The sequence below is a fragment of the Psammomys obesus genome, unplaced genomic scaffold (assembly GCF_907164565.1).
Source record: "Psammomys obesus unplaced genomic scaffold, mPsaObe1.curated_primary_1811, whole genome shotgun sequence".
NCBI classification, from domain to species: Eukaryota; Metazoa; Chordata; class Mammalia; order Rodentia; family Muridae; genus Psammomys; species Psammomys obesus.
Window position 1 is genome coordinate 13,491,995 of NW_026596143.1, and position 19,813 is coordinate 13,511,807.

General features: G+C 47.1%; 2 protein-coding genes across 4 annotated transcripts in view; both read left to right on the plus strand.

Moving 5' to 3' along the window:
• Positions 1-12,172, plus strand: part of Ikbkb (inhibitor of nuclear factor kappa B kinase subunit beta) — a 49,374-nt gene extending 37,202 nt beyond the window's left edge. The window contains exons 13-22 of one of the 2 annotated variants that reach the window (XM_055593396.1): positions 489-612; positions 1,152-1,303; positions 1,470-1,531; positions 2,840-2,961; positions 4,111-4,160; positions 4,256-4,355; positions 4,555-4,702; positions 6,977-7,104; positions 9,834-9,924; positions 10,850-12,172. In XM_055593396.1, the coding sequence (XP_055449371.1) occupies positions 489-612; positions 1,152-1,303; positions 1,470-1,531; positions 2,840-2,961; positions 4,111-4,160; positions 4,256-4,355; positions 4,555-4,702; positions 6,977-7,104; positions 9,834-9,924; positions 10,850-10,918 (1,046 nt within the window). In that variant the 3' untranslated portion in view covers positions 10,919-12,172. The remainder of the gene's footprint in view (positions 1-488; positions 613-1,151; positions 1,304-1,469; positions 1,532-2,839; positions 2,962-4,110; positions 4,161-4,255; positions 4,356-4,554; positions 4,703-6,976; positions 7,105-9,833; positions 9,925-10,849) is intronic. The other variant, XM_055593397.1, reaches the window with a different exon arrangement.
• Positions 12,173-18,746: 6,574 nt separating this feature from the next.
• Positions 18,747-19,813, plus strand: part of Polb (DNA polymerase beta) — a 28,351-nt gene continuing 27,284 nt past the window's right edge. Inside the window, exons 1-2 of one of the 2 annotated variants that reach the window (XR_008718560.1) lie at positions 18,747-18,884; positions 19,061-19,118. Coding sequence is in view for 1 of the 2 variants with exons in the window: in XM_055593419.1 (XP_055449394.1) it covers positions 18,824-18,884; positions 19,061-19,118 (119 nt within the window). In the remaining variant the exon portion in view is untranslated. The remainder of the gene's footprint in view (positions 18,885-19,060; positions 19,119-19,813) is intronic. The other variant, XM_055593419.1, reaches the window with a different exon arrangement.

Here is a 19,813-nt window from a genome sequence, read left to right on the forward strand (position 1 = left end):
ATGTTGTGTGGCAAGAGCCTTTGCCCACTGACCCATCTCACCTGGTGATGTATTTTCATCTTTCCTGAAAATTTCATACAATCTTAAGCGTGGTGACAATAAGAGCTTCTGTTGGAAGTAGGTGGGTGCGTTGATTTGTGGTTATGTCTCCAAGTGGTCCATAGCACAGGCTGAGCTAACTGTAACCTCAGCCTGCCCCAGCCTCCCCGAGGCCCCCTGCTTCGGCCACCCAAGGGCTGGGGTAGCAGGGTGTGTCACCATGCTTGACTCGGAGTTCTCCCAATCAAGTTGGAAGCTTTTTTGCTTTCTACCCGCACTGCTGATGGAACCTAAATGTTTAGACTAATGTTTGAATGACTGTTTTACAATACCTTTAAAATTATGTAACAGTATAGCGATTATATAACTTTTAAAAATACCAGCGACACCATAGGGCAGGATGTGGTTCCCAGTAGCTGAGTTACTCTCTGACAACTGTTTGTTTCCAGTTCAGGAGCCCAAGCGGAACCTCTCCTTCTTCCAGCTGAGGAAAGTGTGGGGCCAAGTCTGGCACAGCATTCAAACGCTGAAGGAAGACTGCAACCGGCTGCAGCAGGGACAGCGAGCTGCCATGTACTGTGCTGGCTTTACCTAATGTGTTTAAAATTGCTTGTTGGCTCTGACTTTAGAGAGGTGGCTGAGGCAGGGATCCAGAAGCAACTCATAGGAGGGACAAGAGGAAACTCTGGTTTGGACGGCAGAGAGTGGTTGGGTGGGCTGGCCGGAAGAAGGTTAGGCCAGGGGTTAGCAAATGGGGCAGGAGTGCAGAACTTGGGCCTGGGCAGCTCAGCTGCATGAGATTTGGAGCTTGGAGAAACTTGGTGGGTTAGCAACACTGATTAACTGGGATGTGCTGATGGATTCGCCAGTTAGGATGCATGCGTTGGGCCTCTCTGTTGTATTTCACCTAATTCCAACTTTGATGTAGACCTAAGTGCTAGTGCAGCCTGGGAAGTTGTCCTTAGGATTCTAGGAGGCTGTTTTGGTATCGGTGACTGTGAGTGGTTATAGTCAGGCCTCCCTGTGCAAAGGGTTCTGTTACTACACAGGATGTGTACCTAGATGCCAAATGTGTTCTAAGGTTCTGTTTCTGCTTCTTACCACCCCTGCAGGATGAACCTCCTTCGGAATAACAGCTGCCTCTCCAAGATGAAGAATGCCATGGCCTCCATGGCGCAGCAGCTCAAGGCCAAGTTGGATTTCTTTAAAACCAGCATCCAGATTGACCTGGAGAAGTACAGAGAGCAGACAGAGTTTGGAATCAGTGAGTGCGCCCTGCAGTGAGCTTGAAGACACCCCTCTCCTCCCTTCTCCTTTATTTCTGAAGTATCTCTGCCATCTTATAATTCAGTTCTGAACTTCTGTTTTGGTGTTATGATGTTTCTGGTTTTCACTCTCCCTCCCTCCCCCCACCCCATTTTTTTTTCCAGCATCAGATAAGCTGCTGCTGGCCTGGCGGGAGATGGAGCAGGCTGTGGAGCAGTGTGGGCGGGTAGGAGACTCACCTGGGCCCCGCCACGTGGCTGGAGCTCTCTTCTACCCCTTTCTACTTCCTTATCCAACTCTGTGAGCTGCTGTGTCCAAACTGAAGGTTTTCTCATCACACCCTTTGACCCTACCCAGACTTCTGTATATAACAGAGTAGTAAGTGCAGGGAGTCCTGCTGTGACCAGACCTGAGAACTGAGCAGACTTAGTCTGGATTCAGGAAAGAAGCAGAATGTCAGGTGCCCTCAGGAAAGCCAAGGCCTCCTGCTATTAAAATGGGCTTTGGGTCGGAAACAAAGGTTTCCGCCTGAGCTTGTTGAAACACGAAATCTGTAAGGAAGAAAGGGTTCAAGCAGAAATCTCAGGATGGTGTGCTTAGAGGCCATTGAGAACCCCTCTTCACAAGGTTAGAGATCCGAGACCCTGCAGGCCAGAGCTTTTCCTTCACATCCTGTGCACTGGAAAGGGGCTTTGCCTTTGTGGCTTAGTACCTAACTATAAATGAGACCTAACAGGTGTCTGCTTACTTAAAGGTACACAACTCAAAGCCAGCCAAGTGGCTCAGTGGGTGCAGGTGCTTGCTGCTCTAAACCTGATGACTGGAGTCTGATTTCCAAAGACCACTTTTTAAGAAGCCAGTAATAGCATGCATCTGTCAATGCTCCTTTAGCAAGATGGAGGCAGAGACGAGAGAACTGCCAGGAAGCTCACAGGCCAGCTAGCCTGGAGTACGCAGTGTGTCAGAACCAATAAGAAAGGCTTGCCTCAGAAACACAGAGTGAGAGAACCCACTCCTGAAAGTGTCCTCTAACCTCCACACACATAGACACCATGGTACACAGATGCCAGCATGCACATGCGTGCACTTATTAACACACACACACACACACACACACACACACACACAGTAATAAATCTAAGTTAAAGATGTTTGTCCTGAATATAGTTTCTTGCCCAACCCTGAAGAAGTGTGTGTCTTCCTCACCAATTTGACACTCAGCTATAACACCTGCTTTGGGCAGACACAGTAAGGGAGACAAAGTCAGAAGCACTGGGCATCCTCTCTGCCAGGTTACTGTGCTTACTCTGCAGTGAAGCCCTGTTGGAGGTTTGTTTAAGAGACGAGGAAACTGTGGCTTACAGCTCTGTTGCTGCTGAGGGTCTCACAGCTACAAAGGGGTAGACAGGAGAGGAGAGTTTGGACCATCTTACTCCCAAGCCCATGTTCCATCTAGCCAGTCAGCTGAGGGTCTTCCCAGTGCATCTGTCATCTCCGGATGCCCTTTGTACACGCCCAGTTGACATGAGCACAGCTTTTCCATCAGGAGAATGACGTGAAGCATCTGGTGGAGCAAATGATGGCCCTGCAGACGGATATTGTGGACTTACAGAGGAGCCCGATGGGTCGGAAGCAGGGGGGCACTCTGGATGACCTGTGAGTACAACCAGGGAGGGACCACGCTGTACCCCCAGACACACTGACGCCCCACAGAGCTTCTGGTGTGTCAGGATTGCCTCAGGAGGTTCTGTGGGCATGTCTCCCAATGAATCACCTGGCACATTCCTGGGATAAACTAGACAGATGGCTGTCTGTCACCCTGAGCCTTGGCATCCAGACCCATGAAGTGACAAGGAAACACCCCCATAACACACACACACACACACACACACACACAGAGTGCTTTGCTGTGGGCAGCAGACAGCCCTGCTCATCCAGCCAGCCCTGTCTGGGTGTGACTTCCAGAGCAGGAAATAAAACTGAGGAGGATTGTGCTGAGCCCAGGATTTGGCATTGTGTCCACGAGGGGTCAAAGCATCTACACAGATCTATCCTCCCTGGAGACCCTAAACGCAGCCCTGTGTGCTGACATTGGGGCTCTGGGCTGGCGGGTCAGCTTAAGGGCCCTATCACCTGGAGTGATCAGTGTCCCCTGATGCTCTTTCTACAAGTCTTAGGGTGAGAAATCTAAAAATAAAGAATTATCTTTTCCCCCTTTGTATATTTTCACCCTTCATTCTCTTCAGGTTTCCAAATGATAATCTTCTCTTTGTATGCGTGTACACGTGTGGGTATGTGTAAGTGCTGTCGGTTTGTTTCAAAACAAGATCACACTGCAGAGTATTGAGTGATCTGGTACTTGCTGGGTAGTCAAGACTTGCCTTAACACTTATAGAAATCCTACTACCTCAGCCTCGTGAGTGCTCAGGCTGTGTGTGCAGTCAAGATCAGTTAGAGCCTTCTTCCCGGTCTGTTGCCAGCCCACCTGTATTAGAGGAGCAGAGAGGCGGTCATAGCTAGCCTTGGACTTAGGCTTTTAAGGGCAAGTCTTTTCTTGGTCAGGTCCAGAAATGGCACCTTGAACCACTCTTGTTGCTAGGCAGAGGAAGGATATAGCCCTTAAGTTTGCTCTTGTTTGGGGCAGTTGGATTTTATAAAAATTACCAAAACTGCCAGGTTTTTTCCCCACTGAGAACATACGACCAGTAGTCTAAAAGGTAGCGGTTCTGCTGGCAAGAATGAGTAGTGGACTGGTGCTTCAAATGTTCCTGTCAGGCCTTGACTCTAGCCTTTTTCCTTCTCCAGAGAGGAACAAGCCAGGGAGCTCTATAGAAGACTAAGAGAGAAGCCACGAGGTGGGTGCTCTGGCCCTGGCCCCATTTTGTCTGTCTGTGAGACACTGGTCTGCCCTGGGGGCCAGTAGGAGGACCTCTGCCGCTTTCCTCTGCAGACCAAAGAACAGAAGGTGACAGTCAGGAAATGGTACGGCTGCTCCTTCAGGCAATCCAGTGCTTCGAGAAGAAAGTGCGGCTGATTTATACACAGCTCAGGTGGGTGGTCTCTCTCCTACCGCAGGACAGGGTGTGGAGTCACAGCAGAGCCACGGGGCTGGCGGGGGCTCTTGCTCTGCCCTGATCTGCCTGCACAGTGAAGAAACAATCTACAGTTGCTGGCAGGATCCATCAGAGTCGGGAGCAATGCTGTGCCAGCCCAGAGTTCACAGGAGTGTGGCTCATCTGTTCCTTACAGTAAAACCGTGGTGTGTAAGCAGAAGGCACTAGAGTTGCTGCCCAAGGTGGAAGAGGTGGTGAGCCTCATGAATGAGGATGAGAAGACTGTGGTCCGACTTCAGGAGAAGCGGCAGAAGGAGCTCTGGAACCTCCTGAAGATCGCCTGTGTGAGTGACCTTTGCTGTGGCCCCTCAGGTCTTCTCTCCTCTGCATGCCACCACCACCCTCCAAGAAGGCACAGGCCCCTCAGCTCGGCTGCTCTGTCAGCACTTACCTGTGACATGGAGTGGGCAGGGAGACTTCCTAAAGGGAGAGTTTATGTGAGATGTTTTTACTTACACAAGAGACTACTGTGATTACCACAAGTAGAGAAGCTCCAAACAGCAGATACTGTTCTTTCAAGAGCTTCAGAGGCCGGAAGTTAAGAATCCAGATGTCAGCAGGATGGTAGCCCCTCTCAAGGATCCAGGGCAGAGCTCCCCACCCCCACCACCAGCGGCTCAAACCTTCTCATCCATGTCTGTGTCTTCAGTTGACATCAGTATCTGTCACCTGAATGCCTCTCACAAGAACACAGTCAGGGCTAGAGATAGAGCTCAACACAGACACACACTCACAGCTGACAGGATCTTGTCAGGATCACATCCTCCTGTGATCCCAGCACTTGCTGAGACTGGAAGATGATGACCTCAGACCAGCCTGAGCTATGTCATGATACCTGGCAAGGAGTTAGGGTGCAGATGGGGAAGGAGGAGGCATGATCCCAGCACTTGAGAGTCCAGAGCAGTCAAGGCTTGGACTGCATAGTAAGACCCTGCCTCAGATAACAAAACAGCCCCAAAAAGGGCAAGAAAAAAAGGTGGCATATTACAGAAGCAAGATACAAAAATGGTGCTTTGTGAAGATTCTTAAGACTGCAGTGTCTCTATAGGCCAAACGGGAGGAGACAGTGTTTTAAGAGAGTCACAGTGCCAGGGGGAGTTTGTGCTCCCTCCTGAGAACAGGGAAATCAGAATTAGGGGCGTCACTGATGGACTTCCCTGGGGATGAGAGCTGGGAGATACTTTCTCTTGTAAGAAGGGAGAGAAGGGGGAAATTGAGATAATACGAGTGCATTCACGAGTGTCAACAGTGTGAAAGCTGGAGGATGTGGGGAGCTGGGTATGGCCTCCGCTCTAATCCAGTGAGGGTTGCAGACCAGGGCTCGGCAGGGAACACTAGACTTCGTGAAGAAGTGGAAAATCCTTCAGTGTGCAGGAGTGATGGTGCGTAAACTCGGGGCAGGAACCCCAGCTTTCTTAGACTCGAGGGAGCAGCCAGAAAGGCTCCTGGACCTTGAGTTAGAGTGATGTGGTGATGGGCACATTCCAGAAGATTGTGCCATCCGGATGGCAAAAGTGGGTCGGAGCAGTGGTTGTAGGCTAAGACCTACAGGGTAAGACCGGACAGGGCTAGCACTGGCTTATATGAGACACCCCTTATTCTTACAGCACAGGAGGAAACACTTAAGGCTTCCTTCTTCCCCTTCCTAATGAAGACACTTCCGGAGAAAACATTGTCTTTACAGCTAGTGACAGAATGCAGCATAGTGTCAAACATCAGCACTAAGAGACAAAGGCATGCAGTGGGAGGAGTTGAGAACCCCGTGAGGAGTAGGCTACCCCAGCCGTGGGAGCCAGTCCCTATGGAATGACCTTCCAAGCTTGCGTGCCTAGGGTAGAAACCCAGGAAGCAGGTGTCCAGGGCCTCTCCACAGGCGATGCAGCCGACGGTGAAGAACAGTACAAAGCTGCTTATTTAAAAGGCTTGTTGAAGGTGGACCTCGGTGGTTAGCCGGTGCGGAGGGTCTGGAGCCAGAAAGGGACCCTCAACCTGAGGGCTGAAGGCAAAGCCTGGCAACAGTGAAGGCAGGGACAGGGACAGTGAAGAGTGTGTGAGGCACCCCAGCCAAGGCATGTCCAGAGGCTCAACTGGAGAAGTGGCTAGAGGTGCTGAGGAACGGGCTGCAGGCCTGAGGAGGTGGCAGGAGCCTCTGACTGACCTCTAGCCATAGGAAGGCTAGCCATAGCAGCCCTTGCCATCAAGCATCTCAGTGTTCTTTCTTAGATACAGCACAGGTAGTGCAGCTGTCTTACAACCTCTTTGTGTGTTTCCTACTTGGAAAAGAGTAGCAGCGTCTCCCTCTTTAGATTTATTGTATTCTTAATTTTGTGTACATGCATGTGGGTGGGTATGTGCATATGAGTGCAGAAAGTCTGAGGGGGGTCAGAGATATTGGATCTCCCTGGAGCTTTAGTTAGAGGCAATTGTGAGCTACCCAGCGTGGGTGCTAGGAACCAAACTCAGGTTCTCTGCAGGAGTACTATGCGCTAACCGCTGAGCCATCTCTCCAGCCCACTGACTCCATAATTCTGTTGGCTACCTTTTTTTTTATCATGCAGAGCAAAGTCCGAGGTCCAGTGAGTGGGAGCCCAGATAGCATGAATCTGTCCCGACTTAGTCACCCTGGTCAGCTGATGTCCCAGCCTTCCAGTGCCTGTGACAGCTTACCTGAGTCGGCCAAGAAAAGGTAAGCTATGCTTGACAGTGCTTAGTGTACGTTCAAGGGCACGCAGGGCCTGGGAGTGGATGTGTGTGCTTGTCACCAGTCACTTCCACCCAAGGATCTTGAGTGTGCTTCTCTTTTTGTGATTATCAGGTCCTGTAGACACAGACATGTTTTTTTTTTTTTTTCATTCTGCTTCTATGGCCTCTTGTTCTTGCTAACTACTTTCCTTGTCCAAGAGCTAGATTACCAGTTGCCTAATGAGAATACTGAAACTGTTAGTCGTGCTGTACACAGGTGCTAATTGCACTTTAAAACCAAGATGTGCCCGCTTTGTCACACCTGAGACTCTGGCCTTCTCCCAGTCAGCACCACCTAGCGCGGTGGTTCTCAACCTGTGGGTCGTGGCCCCTCTGGGGTCACTATCAGATTTCCTCCATATCAGATATTTACATTATGATTCATAACAGTAGCAAAATTACAGTTATGAAGTAGCAATGAAAATGATTTTATGGGTGGGGTCACCACAGCATGAGGGACGGTTTTAAGGGTCACAGCAGCAAGAAGGCTGAGACCACTGCTCTAGAGTGATGAGGCTGCTCTTCCCGCCCAATTCCTCCCTTCATCCTTCATTCACCTCTTTACCTCCCCCCACCCCTTTTAAATTTCTGTCTGTGAGAGGGTGTGCTTTGTTGCACTGTCAGGGTCAGAGGACAACTAGTGGAAGCTGGTTCCTTTCCTCCACCATGTGGATCCTGGGAAATGAACGCAAGTCACCAGGCTTGGCTGCAAGTGCCTTTACCTGCCGAGCCATCTCACCAGTCTTTTCTTTCTGACACATACTATAGCCCTTCCCTGACTCTTTTTTTTTTTTCTTCCTGACTCTTAACTTCTAGCCAAGTGTTCTGTTTACCTAGAGTGACATTCTGACCAAGTCGTTTGGTCAGTAACTAAAAGAAAGAAAGCAACGGGCTTTCTTCTCCATTCAAGGTCATGTTTAAACTTGCAAGTATTTGTGAACACCTCAGTGTGGTTCTTGGATCATCCATCGTCTCTTAGAAACGGCTTGCCTTAGGCTAGTCCAACTGAAGCAGCAGCAACAAGTTCTAGGGTCCCACCGAGACCCTCTGAATTGAGGGGTACTCAGTTAGTTCTTTGACTGGTTCTGCTGCACACTGAAGCACAGAGACTTGCTTGCTGACAAGACAGACCCTCCTTCCTCAGATTTTGCTGCCTCTCATCTTTCACGCTCACCAGTGGGTCTGCTTTGTTCAGCTCCACTGCCGTTGCTCAAAGCTTCTGCATCCTGGGTCCCCTGCCTTGCAGTGGCTTAAAGCAGTCTTTAGGAACTGGGTCCCCTGCATTATAGATGCTTACAGCAGCTCCTGAGGGTAAGTCTTTAGGAACTGGAAGGAGGCGGATGACGCCCAACACCAGGTGTGGGAAGGGATGGCTGGTAATGGGTAGAAGGTTTCTTTGGGGATGATAAAAAGTTTCTGTAATTAGACAGAGTGATGACTGTACAACTCCGTACACAGGCTGAAGCCATGGAGTTGTGACAGTGTGAACAGGCAAACTTTGTAACATAAACCAAATAACTGTAAAGATGTTTTGAGAAATCCTATTCTTGATCCCTGGGAGCGTGTAATCTTTGGTATTCAATTATATGTTTCTCTGGACTCTTAATTACCTGTCCCATCTCTTGCAAGCTTCTGGATCACACACCAGGTCATGTATCTCTCTGTGCTCTGGAGCTGACAGGGAGCCTTTAGCCTGGCTAGGCGCCCTGGGGACATGCTCTTGATTCTTTCCCACACAGAATGTCACATTTTGAAGGAGAAGGGGAGTCTGGGGCTCTGTCTCTTGATACTTTTCCTTCAGTGACATCCAGACTATGAGCAGGGATAGGGATGACTGCCTTATCTCTGTGTCAGGTTATGGTTGAAAAAGGACACATTGTTTCAGCTTCCCCTGTGTCAGAAAGACAATCCATGAAAGAAAAACAATTATTTAGTTTGTTTTCTAATTGTGCACTGCAGAAGCTCATAAATTTCTTAATTTTTTTTTTTCATTTCCAAAGGTGTGAGTTATAGCTACAGCTCAGTGGTAGAGCACTTCCTAGCACATGTTCAATTCCCAGCACTGCTAAAAACAAAAACAAAAAACAAAGAAACAAAACAAATAAAAAAAGAAGTTCAGAAAACAGGTGCTGTTTTCTGAACAAATGAACATTTTTAGATTTTGGCGCTTTTGGTTAGAAATTTGGTCATGTGTAAATCAGAAAGAAATCTGGGAGCTAAGACAGCACAACAGCTAAGAGCACTGGCTACTGTGGCAGAAGACCTGAATTCAGTTTTCAGCACCCACAATTCACAACTGGCTGTAACCACAGGTCCAAGGATCCAGTGCCCTCTTTTGGCCTCCTTGGGCTCTGCGTGTCCATCAAGTGCAGATACACACACAAGCAAACACCCATGCATATAAAATGAAGATAAATCCATTTTTGTTATGTAAAGATCTGTTTACTGTTCCATGTTTTCAGCAGTGTTATATCTCACTGGATTTGAGCATCTGTGGAGTATTTAATTAGACACTTGAAATCACTAGTCAACGATGTGGTACTTTAAGACACGAGTAATTCCTGTGTTGTTTTTAGAATGGTATGCAAAGTTCTTTAGCATATTTTAAAGCAGGTTGTTAGCTCTGGTAAGATCCTGACGACCCTGTTCTGCCAATGTGATCATTGTGTTCAGTGAGGAGCTGGTGGCTGAAGCACACGCCCTCTGCACCCGACTAGAAAGCACGCTGCACAACACGGTGAAGGAGCAGGACCGAAGCTTCACGGTAACCACCTCCGGGGACCCCGGCTTGTGTATTCCCTTTCCTTCTGCAGCCAAAAGAGGAGAGAAGGAGGAAAAGCAGTTTGGTGTCATCCTTGGCTCAGCAGAGATCCATGATGTCTCATACATTTTAAAGTTTTTTGTACTTGTTTCATGCTTAGAAATGCCATGTGCATTCATTATCTTTATCCTTATAAGACTTAATCCTGATATGGTGGCAGCAGTATTCCCAGAAGCCCTTTCCTTCTCTCTGGGACCATTGCAGAACATCTCTATGTGTTGGGCTCTGTGACAAAAGAGAAACCTGTCACAGCAGTAGTGTCAGGGAAAATGACATGAAGAAAATGTAACCACAAGCCAGGTTCTTTCAGACAGCCTACATGATGGTAGGTGTCTGAAGGGCCTTTTCCTGCCAATGTGCTCATCTCCTAGCTACTCTTTCACTTCTAACTTTGGGGGAATCAGAAGGAGCCCCACTGCCAGTTGCCATCATTGCTAATCTGCTCACTTGTCCTTCATTGGCGAACCTTCCTAACTCTTGTTGCTTCTCACCTCCTAGTACTGTTTCTTCCATCTCACTGCTTGCTTGCACTTTATCTGAGAAAAGCGAAGCCGCATCTGGTTGGCATGGAAACAGATAACGGAAATGATCACCACCTACCTGCAGTGAGTGTGTAAATGAGAGCTCTATGCTACAGGTGGTCCTAAAACGACCGTCCACATTCTGTAGGCGCAGAGTTGCAGGAACTTCAGCTAGTCCAGAGGAAACCTGCTGCATTTGAATATACAACTCGCTTGGCTCAAAGGCGCCCATAGTACCAGGAATGATGCTGATAAGGCTTAAACGTGCTTCTAGATTGTGTTGCTTGCCTCCCAAAGAGGAACACTGGCCGTGGCCACTGAGTATTAATGTGCCTGTTGACTTTCAGACTCTAGATTGGAGCTGGTTACAGATGGAGGATGAAGAAAGGGGTAGCCTGGAGCAGGCCTGTGACTGAGGCTCCCATGAACTGGCCCCTGGCTCTGGATGTGGTGACATTCTGGTGTCTCCAGCACCCAAGTGGAACCCCCTTTCCCAGCAGCAGTGTGATGTTTGCCCCCAGCAGCCTATGCTGGCCCTGTCTACACACTGGACGTCCTCTACCACAGAAGCACAAGAGTGTCAGTTACAGGCACTCAAAGCAGCAATGCTTCAAAGTTGCTTCCACTGCTATAAGAAGAAAGCGCAGGGCAGTTTGCCCTGCAGGGCACATGACAAATGTCAGCTTGAGTGTTTTCCTGACAGCAGCCAACCTGCCCCCTTTGGACTGCTGGTGGGAAGGAGACCTGCCCTGCCCACCCCTCCTCACCTTACAGCTGGGACAGCATCTGGATCCAGCTCTCTTAGATGGTTAATCATAAGTTTGACGACACTGTTTCTTCTTCTTCACTTCTCCCCTGGTAAATTTTCCTACCTTCTGTGCTGGTCGTTGTAGCAAGTGACCTTTGACTAAGTTGGAGTGATGCCAGGCTCCCTGCTGTCTGGTCCTTTAAGCCACAGTGTGAGCCAGGCAGAATGGAAGTGCAGCTACATTTCTTGAGTCCCAACGTTTACCTGGAATCGGTTGTCATGCAAGAAAAAGGAAGATGAAGGGCTTATGCCAGCTGCTACCCTACTGAACAGTCTGCCACTCCTTTATACCTGTCAAGTACATGTGTGCGTGTATGTGTGTACATGCACACACACTGGTAGGATGAGATGGTGCTGCCTCTTCCATCAGCTAGCAGCATTATTAAATTGGTTCATTTTAGAAATAGTTTCTATATTTTGTAATATTACTTCAGATATATATCTAATGTTCAAAGGTGTATTTCTGCCGTATACCATCACAAGTACTTATGACTCAAAATTCAACATCATGGGAAGTTTTATAAAATTGATTAGTGTGTCTATTTCATGAGCCATTTCAACATCACATAGAACTTGTGTGTTATGTGTGTGTGTGAGTGTGTGTGTGTGTATTTGTGTGTGTGCATGTAAAAGCAAAACAGGATCAGGTTATCATAAATGGGCATATTTGGTTAGAGGATAAATAAAGTTGGAATGGAGAAATGCCAAAGTGGCCACCACAGAGACAGTATGAAGCATTGATGGTCAAGTGAGTTCAGAACGTGCTTCGTGCTTTAATTGTTTCTTAGAGATTGATACTAAACACTGGGGAAAGTATCTGAAAACTCTTCTAATAAAGATGCTGGCTGAAGTCCAATGTCAACTCATCTGTGAGTAATGTCATTTGACCATAGAGCCCTCCCCTTCATGAATGCAGAATCCAGAAGTACTGGGATGAAGAAAGCGTGATTTTAGAAGTCCTGCAAAGGATGGGAGAAGACCAGACTGGGAAGGGAATGAATGCTGGGCTAAGAGAGCTGTGGTTTAATAAGCACTTGGGCATCACAGGAAAACTTTATGCAAGGAAATGACATTAACCCAAAGCAGTAGTTTGGGATGTTTGTCACTAGAACATTGTCATTTATAACAAAGTGAAATCCAAGGGTTATTTTTGCTTCCCCCAAAGGTGAATTGTATTAGTTTTGGTTTCTATTGCTGTGATGAAACACTATGACCAAAAAGCAACTTGGGGAGGAAAAGGTTTATTTAGGTTACACTTCCCTATCACCAGTCAGGATAAAACAAAAGCAGGGCAGGAACCTGGAGCCTGGTGCAGAATGGAAGGTGCTGCTTACTGGCTTGCTCATCGAGGTTTGCTCAGCCTGCTTTCTTACAGAACCCAGGACCACCAGCCCAGGGATAGCATCACCCACAGTGTGTGGGCCTCGCCCATCAATCACTAATCATGAAAATGTTGTGCAGCCTGGTCTTATCAAGGCATTTTCCCAGTTGATGTTCCAACTTTGTTAAGTTGATATCTTCCCCTCTGAGTGTAGGTAAAATCTTGGGACATTGTGTATAAATAAAGCACAGAGAAGGCAGAGTAGTCAGGGATCTGAGGGTTGACACTGATGGCGAGTTCCCTCGGGTCTGTTCAAAGCCAACTAGTGGACACACACATACACAACCTTAAAAAAATTTCTTTAACTGTAACAAATGACTTGTAAGGCAAGAAATTGAAATCTAGATGTCAACAAGACTACTTCCCCTAACAGTTTGAGGAAAGAGCCTTTGCTGGCCTCTTCCTGTTTCTGTGCCTCCAGATAATCTTCAGCTATGGTAGTGTCTTGTTCTTAGGGATCACTTTTCTCGTAGCTAATGTATCTTCCATCATGGCAAAGGGCTGGTCCCTGGATGAGACAGCAGAGGATGAGAGGTGGGAGTGGAGACACTCATTCTGTTTCACTGATGGTCAAGAAGCAGAGCAGTCAGGCCAGAAGTGACGCCTGCGACCCTTAGACCCCATTTCTGGGGCCCTAACCTAGGCACCCTGTCCCCAAAGTTCCACTGCCTGCCAACAGAGCACCACCAACTAGACACCATGTTCAAATATGAGCTGTGGAGAACATTTTCCCATTCCACCCATTACAGTCATTCCTGACTCTCCTCTTCCAAATTTGCCCTCGAATGATTTATGAGAAAAAAAAAATTGTCATTGGACTTAGGGCCAGTCTGGAAAAATCTAGGATCAGTACCTCTCAAGCTTTTGATGCAATCACACATTTTGCCGTATGCTGTGACATTTCGCAGGTGCTAGAAATTAGGATGTAGGCATAGGGAGCCACCATCAAACCAGTCTAACATCTAGCCCCAGCAAAGCTATTTCCCCACATATTCAGTTCTTCCCAAAGTCTTTGTTTCTTTTGATTTGGTTTGGTTTGGTTTGAGACAGAGTTTCTCTGTGCAGCCTTGGCTGTCCTGGACTCAATTTGTAGACTAGACTGGCCTGGAACTCACAGAGCTCCGCCTGCCTCTGCCTCCCTGAGTGCTGGGATTACAGGTGTGCGCCACCATGCCTGGCCTTCCCAAGCTCTTAACCCAGTGCAGCATCGGCTCTTGAGACCAAAATCTCATCTGAAGGTCATCTCAGAAGTCCTCAATATCATCGCCTCCATTTCTAGCCTGGGCAGATGAACTCAGCCATTAGAGCACTGACTGCTCTTCCAAAGGAATCCCAGCACCCACATGGAAACTCACAACCATCAGTAATTCCAGTTCCAGGAGATCAGATGCCCTTTTCTGGCCTCTGCTGGCACTAGACAAGTACATGATACAAACATACATGTATTTTTCTTTAAGATTTCCCATCTCTGGATCTGATTTGGAGCACAAATCACATGTTTGCTTCCAAGCACTGTCATTGAAAAAGGCACCTAAAGGATGTTCCCTTCCAGAGTCCCAATAGGAGTCAAGTTCTGTCTTGGAGCTCTTGTCTACTAGACCCATGGCAATCCAAAAAACTTTTGCATCAACCCTAAGCAAACCATGGCCCATACTAACTTCATAGTTATGAATTCACTGGGAATGAGGCAGAAATGCATAAAAGATAGTTTCACTTGGGACCCCCATTTGGTTTTGGATTATACACTCACACATACACACCCTCTCAATAATGCACTTGCCCACTGTGTAGAGAGAGAGACCCTGTCTCAAAAAAAATAAATTTAAAAATAAACAGTGCACTCTGCAGCCTAGTTTCGTCACCTGTGTGTGCTTTGCACACACTCCCGTCTCCTAATACTACACCTAGAAGCCTCAATCTTCTTCCCTGACATGCCTCAGGCTGTGTGTCCTTCCATCTCTAAAGGATAGCATGTGAATTTTCCCTGGTAACAAATATAGACTGGTCTATTCCAATACATCCCCAGTGTATCAGATGTGAAGAAGAGAAGGATCGTCCCAGCCTGAACTAGTTTGAACTACTTGTGTAGCAAGGCAATACTTTGCTTCCAGTAATCTTTGAGGGGGAATCCTGTATTTACCATCTGTACTAGCTATTTGTTGTTGTTGTTATTGTGATAGAACTCTAACCAAAAGTAACTTCAACAATGAAAGGTTCAGTTTGCCCTACAGTTCTGGAGGGTTAGAGTCCATATTGGTGGGAAAGCATGGCCTGATGGCATTTTTCTCCCACACACAGGAAGCAGAATAGGAGGAAATCAGGAAGGAATTGGGGCAAGACTATAAACCTTCAAACCCTACCTCTCTAGCAAGGCTGCACCTCCTAAAGGTACATACGCGCGCGCGCACACACACACACACACACACACACCACATACCATACTACACACACACATACACACATTAACTACACCACCAGCTGGAGACCAAGTGTTTAAAAATATCTAAGTCTGTGGGGAACATTTCTCATTTAGACTATCAGATTCAGGTTCCTGGCCCCCAAGGCATATGGTCATCTCATGGTGCAAAATGCAGTTAAGACCAAGTTCAACATTTCCCGTGGTCTTTACACCTTAAAATTCTAGTCTCTATGGGACTCAAAGCAATTTCTTAACTGCGACCCCCTATAAAATAAAAAAAAGGGAATTACATACAGCATATGCTGGCAACGAATATACATTCCCATTATGAAAAGGAAAGAAGAGCAGCAATGTGGAAAGGTTGGACCAAAGCAAGACTGAACTCCAGCAGGGCAAATATCAAATCTTTGTGGCTATGTGTCTGTTATCTTAGGCTTGGATTTCTGAGGGCGTAGATGGCTTGGCCCCTCCAGCTCTGCTTCCTGTAGTAGACACTGCTCACTTGAGTTGGTCTCACTCCATGTATGTGTGCAGCCATTCTTGGGAAGCATCTCATGGCTCTAGAATCTCTTAGCACCTAGCCATCTCCATCACAACCCTGACTTCTTTATAACTGTACGCAGTGGCCCTGCACAGACTCTGGCCCTGCTACACGTTTTCTGACCTCAGTGGCTTTCTGAAACTATGGAGAAACAATCTGAGGCCCCTCAATCTTGCATCTTTTTTTGTCTCCAAAACCACCACGACAGGCACAACATCTGCAATTTTGGCTGCCAGTTTGGAATGGACCCTTACCTCTTAGACCACAGTAGCAGTAGTTTTGTATACTCCTGCCTCCCAAGTGCTGGGCTTAAAGTCATGGGCCACCATGCCTGGCCTGAGTTTTGTTTCTTAACCGAAGACATGCAGTGGAAAAAATGAGACCACATACAACATGTGGATTTCCACTCAGAAGAATTAAATTAGACTCATCTCTGACCTTGTACAGAAAAGAATTCAAGATGGATGAATGACCTGATCTTAAAACCTGGCATTCTGGGACTGCAGGATGAAAACATACTGAATACTCTTTATGATCCTGTGGTGAGCAGGAACTCTCTGAACAGCGTTTCAGTAGCATAGGAACTAGACCCAGGTGCCAACAGATGCGACTACATGGAATTAAAATGTTTTGACACAGCAAGAAGAACTATCAGCAAAGCCAACGGCCTACAGAAGAAATAAAATCTTTACCAGTTATACTTCAGACAAGAGGCTAATATCCAGAATCTACAAAGAAGTGCAGAAATTAAATACCAAGGAAATAAAGCTGTCAGTCAACAAATGGTCTAATAAACTGAATAAACAGGTTTAAAAATATATATGAAGCCAACCTATAGTTGTAAAAGTGTTCAGTATCCCTAGTCATCAGGGATATGCAAATTAAAATGACTCTGAGATTCCGTGGCACCTCAGTCAGAATGGCAATCATGAGGAGAGGGTGTGGGAAAGAACTTTATTGCTGGTGGAGGTGAAAACTAATAAACAGCCATTGTGGAAATCAGTTCAGTGGTCCCTCAAATTAAAAATAGCACTACTATATGATCCAGTTTTTCACTTCTGGGTGTATACCCAAAGACTTCCACATGCTTCCCTCCAGATGTTTGCACACCTGTTTTTGTTGCTGCTTCACTGACGATAGCAAGGAAATGGAACAACCCTAGATGTCTATCAACAGATGAATGGCTAACTGAAACCTGGTACATATATAAAGAGGAATATTATTCATCTCTAAAGAAAAATGAAGTCACAGACTTTTCAAGAAAATAGATGGACTTAGAATGTGCAATATTCCGTGGGGATACACAATCTCAGAAAGAAAAATGCTGCATGTTCAGCTTCATGCATATCCTAGCCTATAATGCATTTGTGTGCACAAATGTACACGTGGTATAGAATAACGTTTAGAAAGGAGAACAAGAAAGGGTGATACTAAGTGATGAGGATGTGAGGCAGGAAAAGGACAGTAAGTCAAGTGAAATGAGAGCAGGCTAATTGTTTCTCTAGTTTCACCAACCGCACCCTCTACCCTGCGGATCCTCGGTTCTCATTCCTCATGAACTTGTTCCAATTTGTGCAGAATTTTTTTTGGTTGAAGCTTTCCAGATGGGCTTTGCTGCTTCTACAGAATCATTCCAGTTGTTATCTCCAAATCCCTTTCATCTTCATTATGTCTGTGCACAGGGACCTTATGAGAGGTGTTTTCTAACTGTTCTCTCTAAATAGAACCCATCTCTAACCTCCCAAAGGCTGCCCTATTTCCTTGCTTTGTTTTATTTATTCCTGAAGTGTTGTGTGTGCTGCTGAGGGCCTCATTTCTGCTAAGGATGTATTCTCAGTGAATCACTCATTCTTGACTTCTTTTTAGGCCACTTTATCACTACCTGCTATGGAAATGCGCACAACGTTGGACTTGTCACTGCTGTATATCCAGTACCGAAAGCAGCGCCCTATTCTTCCTAATAAAGGTAACTCGTTTAACCTACATGAGTTATTATTATTAAATAATAACTCTTTATTATTAAAATAATATCAATGTATTGCTGGACCTAATGGTGCATACTTCTCCCAGCACCCAGGAGGCTGAGGCAGGAAGACTTCTGTGAATTTGAGGCCAACCTGGGCTACATACATACTCCAGTCTCAGAACACAACAAAAACTAGAGCAACAACAATAATGAAAATTTTTAAAGTTAGGATTGGAGAAAAAAAGTAAAAGTCTGTGTCCCAAATAGTAATAATAGCTAAGCTGGATGGCAAGACTATCATTGATTTTAATTAAGTCACCTACACTAGTGTGTATAATAATAAAAATTTGGGCTAGAGAGATGGATCAGAGATTAAGAGCACTGGCTGTTCTTCCAAAGGTCTTGGGTTCAATGCCTAGCACCCATATGGTAGCTCATAACCATCTGTAGTGAGATCTGGTGCCCTCTTCTGGTGGAACACTGTATAAATAATAAAATAAATCTTAAAAAAAATAATAACTTAACTTTATGCCCACATGAATTGCTGCAATTGCAGTTAATATGAACCCCCATTAGGGTTATAATTAGCGCGGATGCTATATTTCAGTTCAAGCAAATTATAAGGTTCTCACATACAAGCCATATATGGATTGAGGGCTCCAATGCTGAGCAGCTAAGTCAGACACGTCTTTCTTGTCTATCCATAGCTTTAGCTTCTCCCACAAAAGGCATGAACATTAAAAAAACAAACAAAGAAACAAACAAAACAGAACGCATCCTTAGTCGTTGGTTGGCAGACATGCTAAAAAGTTCTGGTTGGCATATTTCATTCCATGTTTTACACGGTGCCCCAAAGCACGGAGCAGCAATTGGATTCTGACAGCAGAGCTGGCGCGGGCACGCCTCACATCCAGCACAGCCCGTGCGTTCCACAGCTATGGCCCACAGCAGCCCACGTCCATCTCCTCCTGAATCTCGGGCTGTCAACCGGACTGTTCTCCGACTCGGACAGCAGACGCGATCTCTCAGAGCAAACCGCTAGGAGCCGAACGGGACCTCCTCGCTCCCCTGCGTCCAGGGATTCCTTCTTACCGTCGGGCACTCGCCAGCCCCGCCCCGTCGCCCGGCGCGTGACGTCACCGCGCTGCGCCCTGTCAGGGCCGCCATTGTTCCACCGGTAACCCACAGGTGTGGGTCCCTGGCGCCATGAGCAAACGCAAGGCGCCGCAGGAGTCGCTCAACGGCGGCATCACAGACATGCTCGTGGGTGAGTCCCGGGCCGCCCTCCGGTCCGTCTCCTCAGCCGGGCTTCGGTTCTCTCCCCCTGGGGGCGGCCGCAGCGCCCCGCGCCGCCGGTTCCGGCTGCTTGCGGTGGCACCCGCCTCCCGGGACCGCAGTTCCCGGCGTGTACTTGTTTACTCGGGCCCTCTGTTGTCTTTTCAGAACTCGCAAACTTTGAGAAGAACGTGAGCCAGGCGATCCACAAGTACAATGCGTACAGGTACGTCGTTAGCTTGCGCTCCGGGACATCCTCGTTTGATGTCACTTAGCAGGGATGGCGGCGGGGGCGGGTGTCCGAAAGAGGTTTTACGCAAAAGCTGAGTGACACTTTATTTAAAGTATACAGAATTTTGGCTGCGCTTTGTAGGGTTAAACCAGGGGAGTTTACGCTTCTGATTAAAAGTAGGTGTAGTCTGACACGTTCCCGTCGCTCTTCTTGAATGACTGGAAATACAATGTGACTTTGAAATTTAACAGTAGATGAGAGCTGTACTCTGAAATAGATGTGGTTCCAAAAAAATCACGTTTCGTTGTGTTTCTATAGCAGATCTTGTCAGCTTCTTATTGCCCATCAGTACCATGTACAGAGCTCAGCTACTGACTTCACTAGCCCTGGGTAGTCGACTAGGTTTCCAGAACCGGGATTTCCCTCTTGATGAGCGAGTGTTAAGTCCTTGTAGAGAGCTGTTGGTTTCCGCTAAGATACGTGTGTCACTACTGCACCCTTAGGGTTAGCATGTCATGCAGGTAGTCCTTGTGGTTCATAGGTGTCACAGCTGTGTAGAACTCCTGGTTGCTTCCCTTTCTTGGGCACTTGCCTGGTGCCTTCTGATACCATGAAAGCTAGTCCTCAGAGAAGGGACAGGTCAGTCCAGCTCAGAGACCTCTGGGCCCTGTGTCTGAAATGTGTGGTGT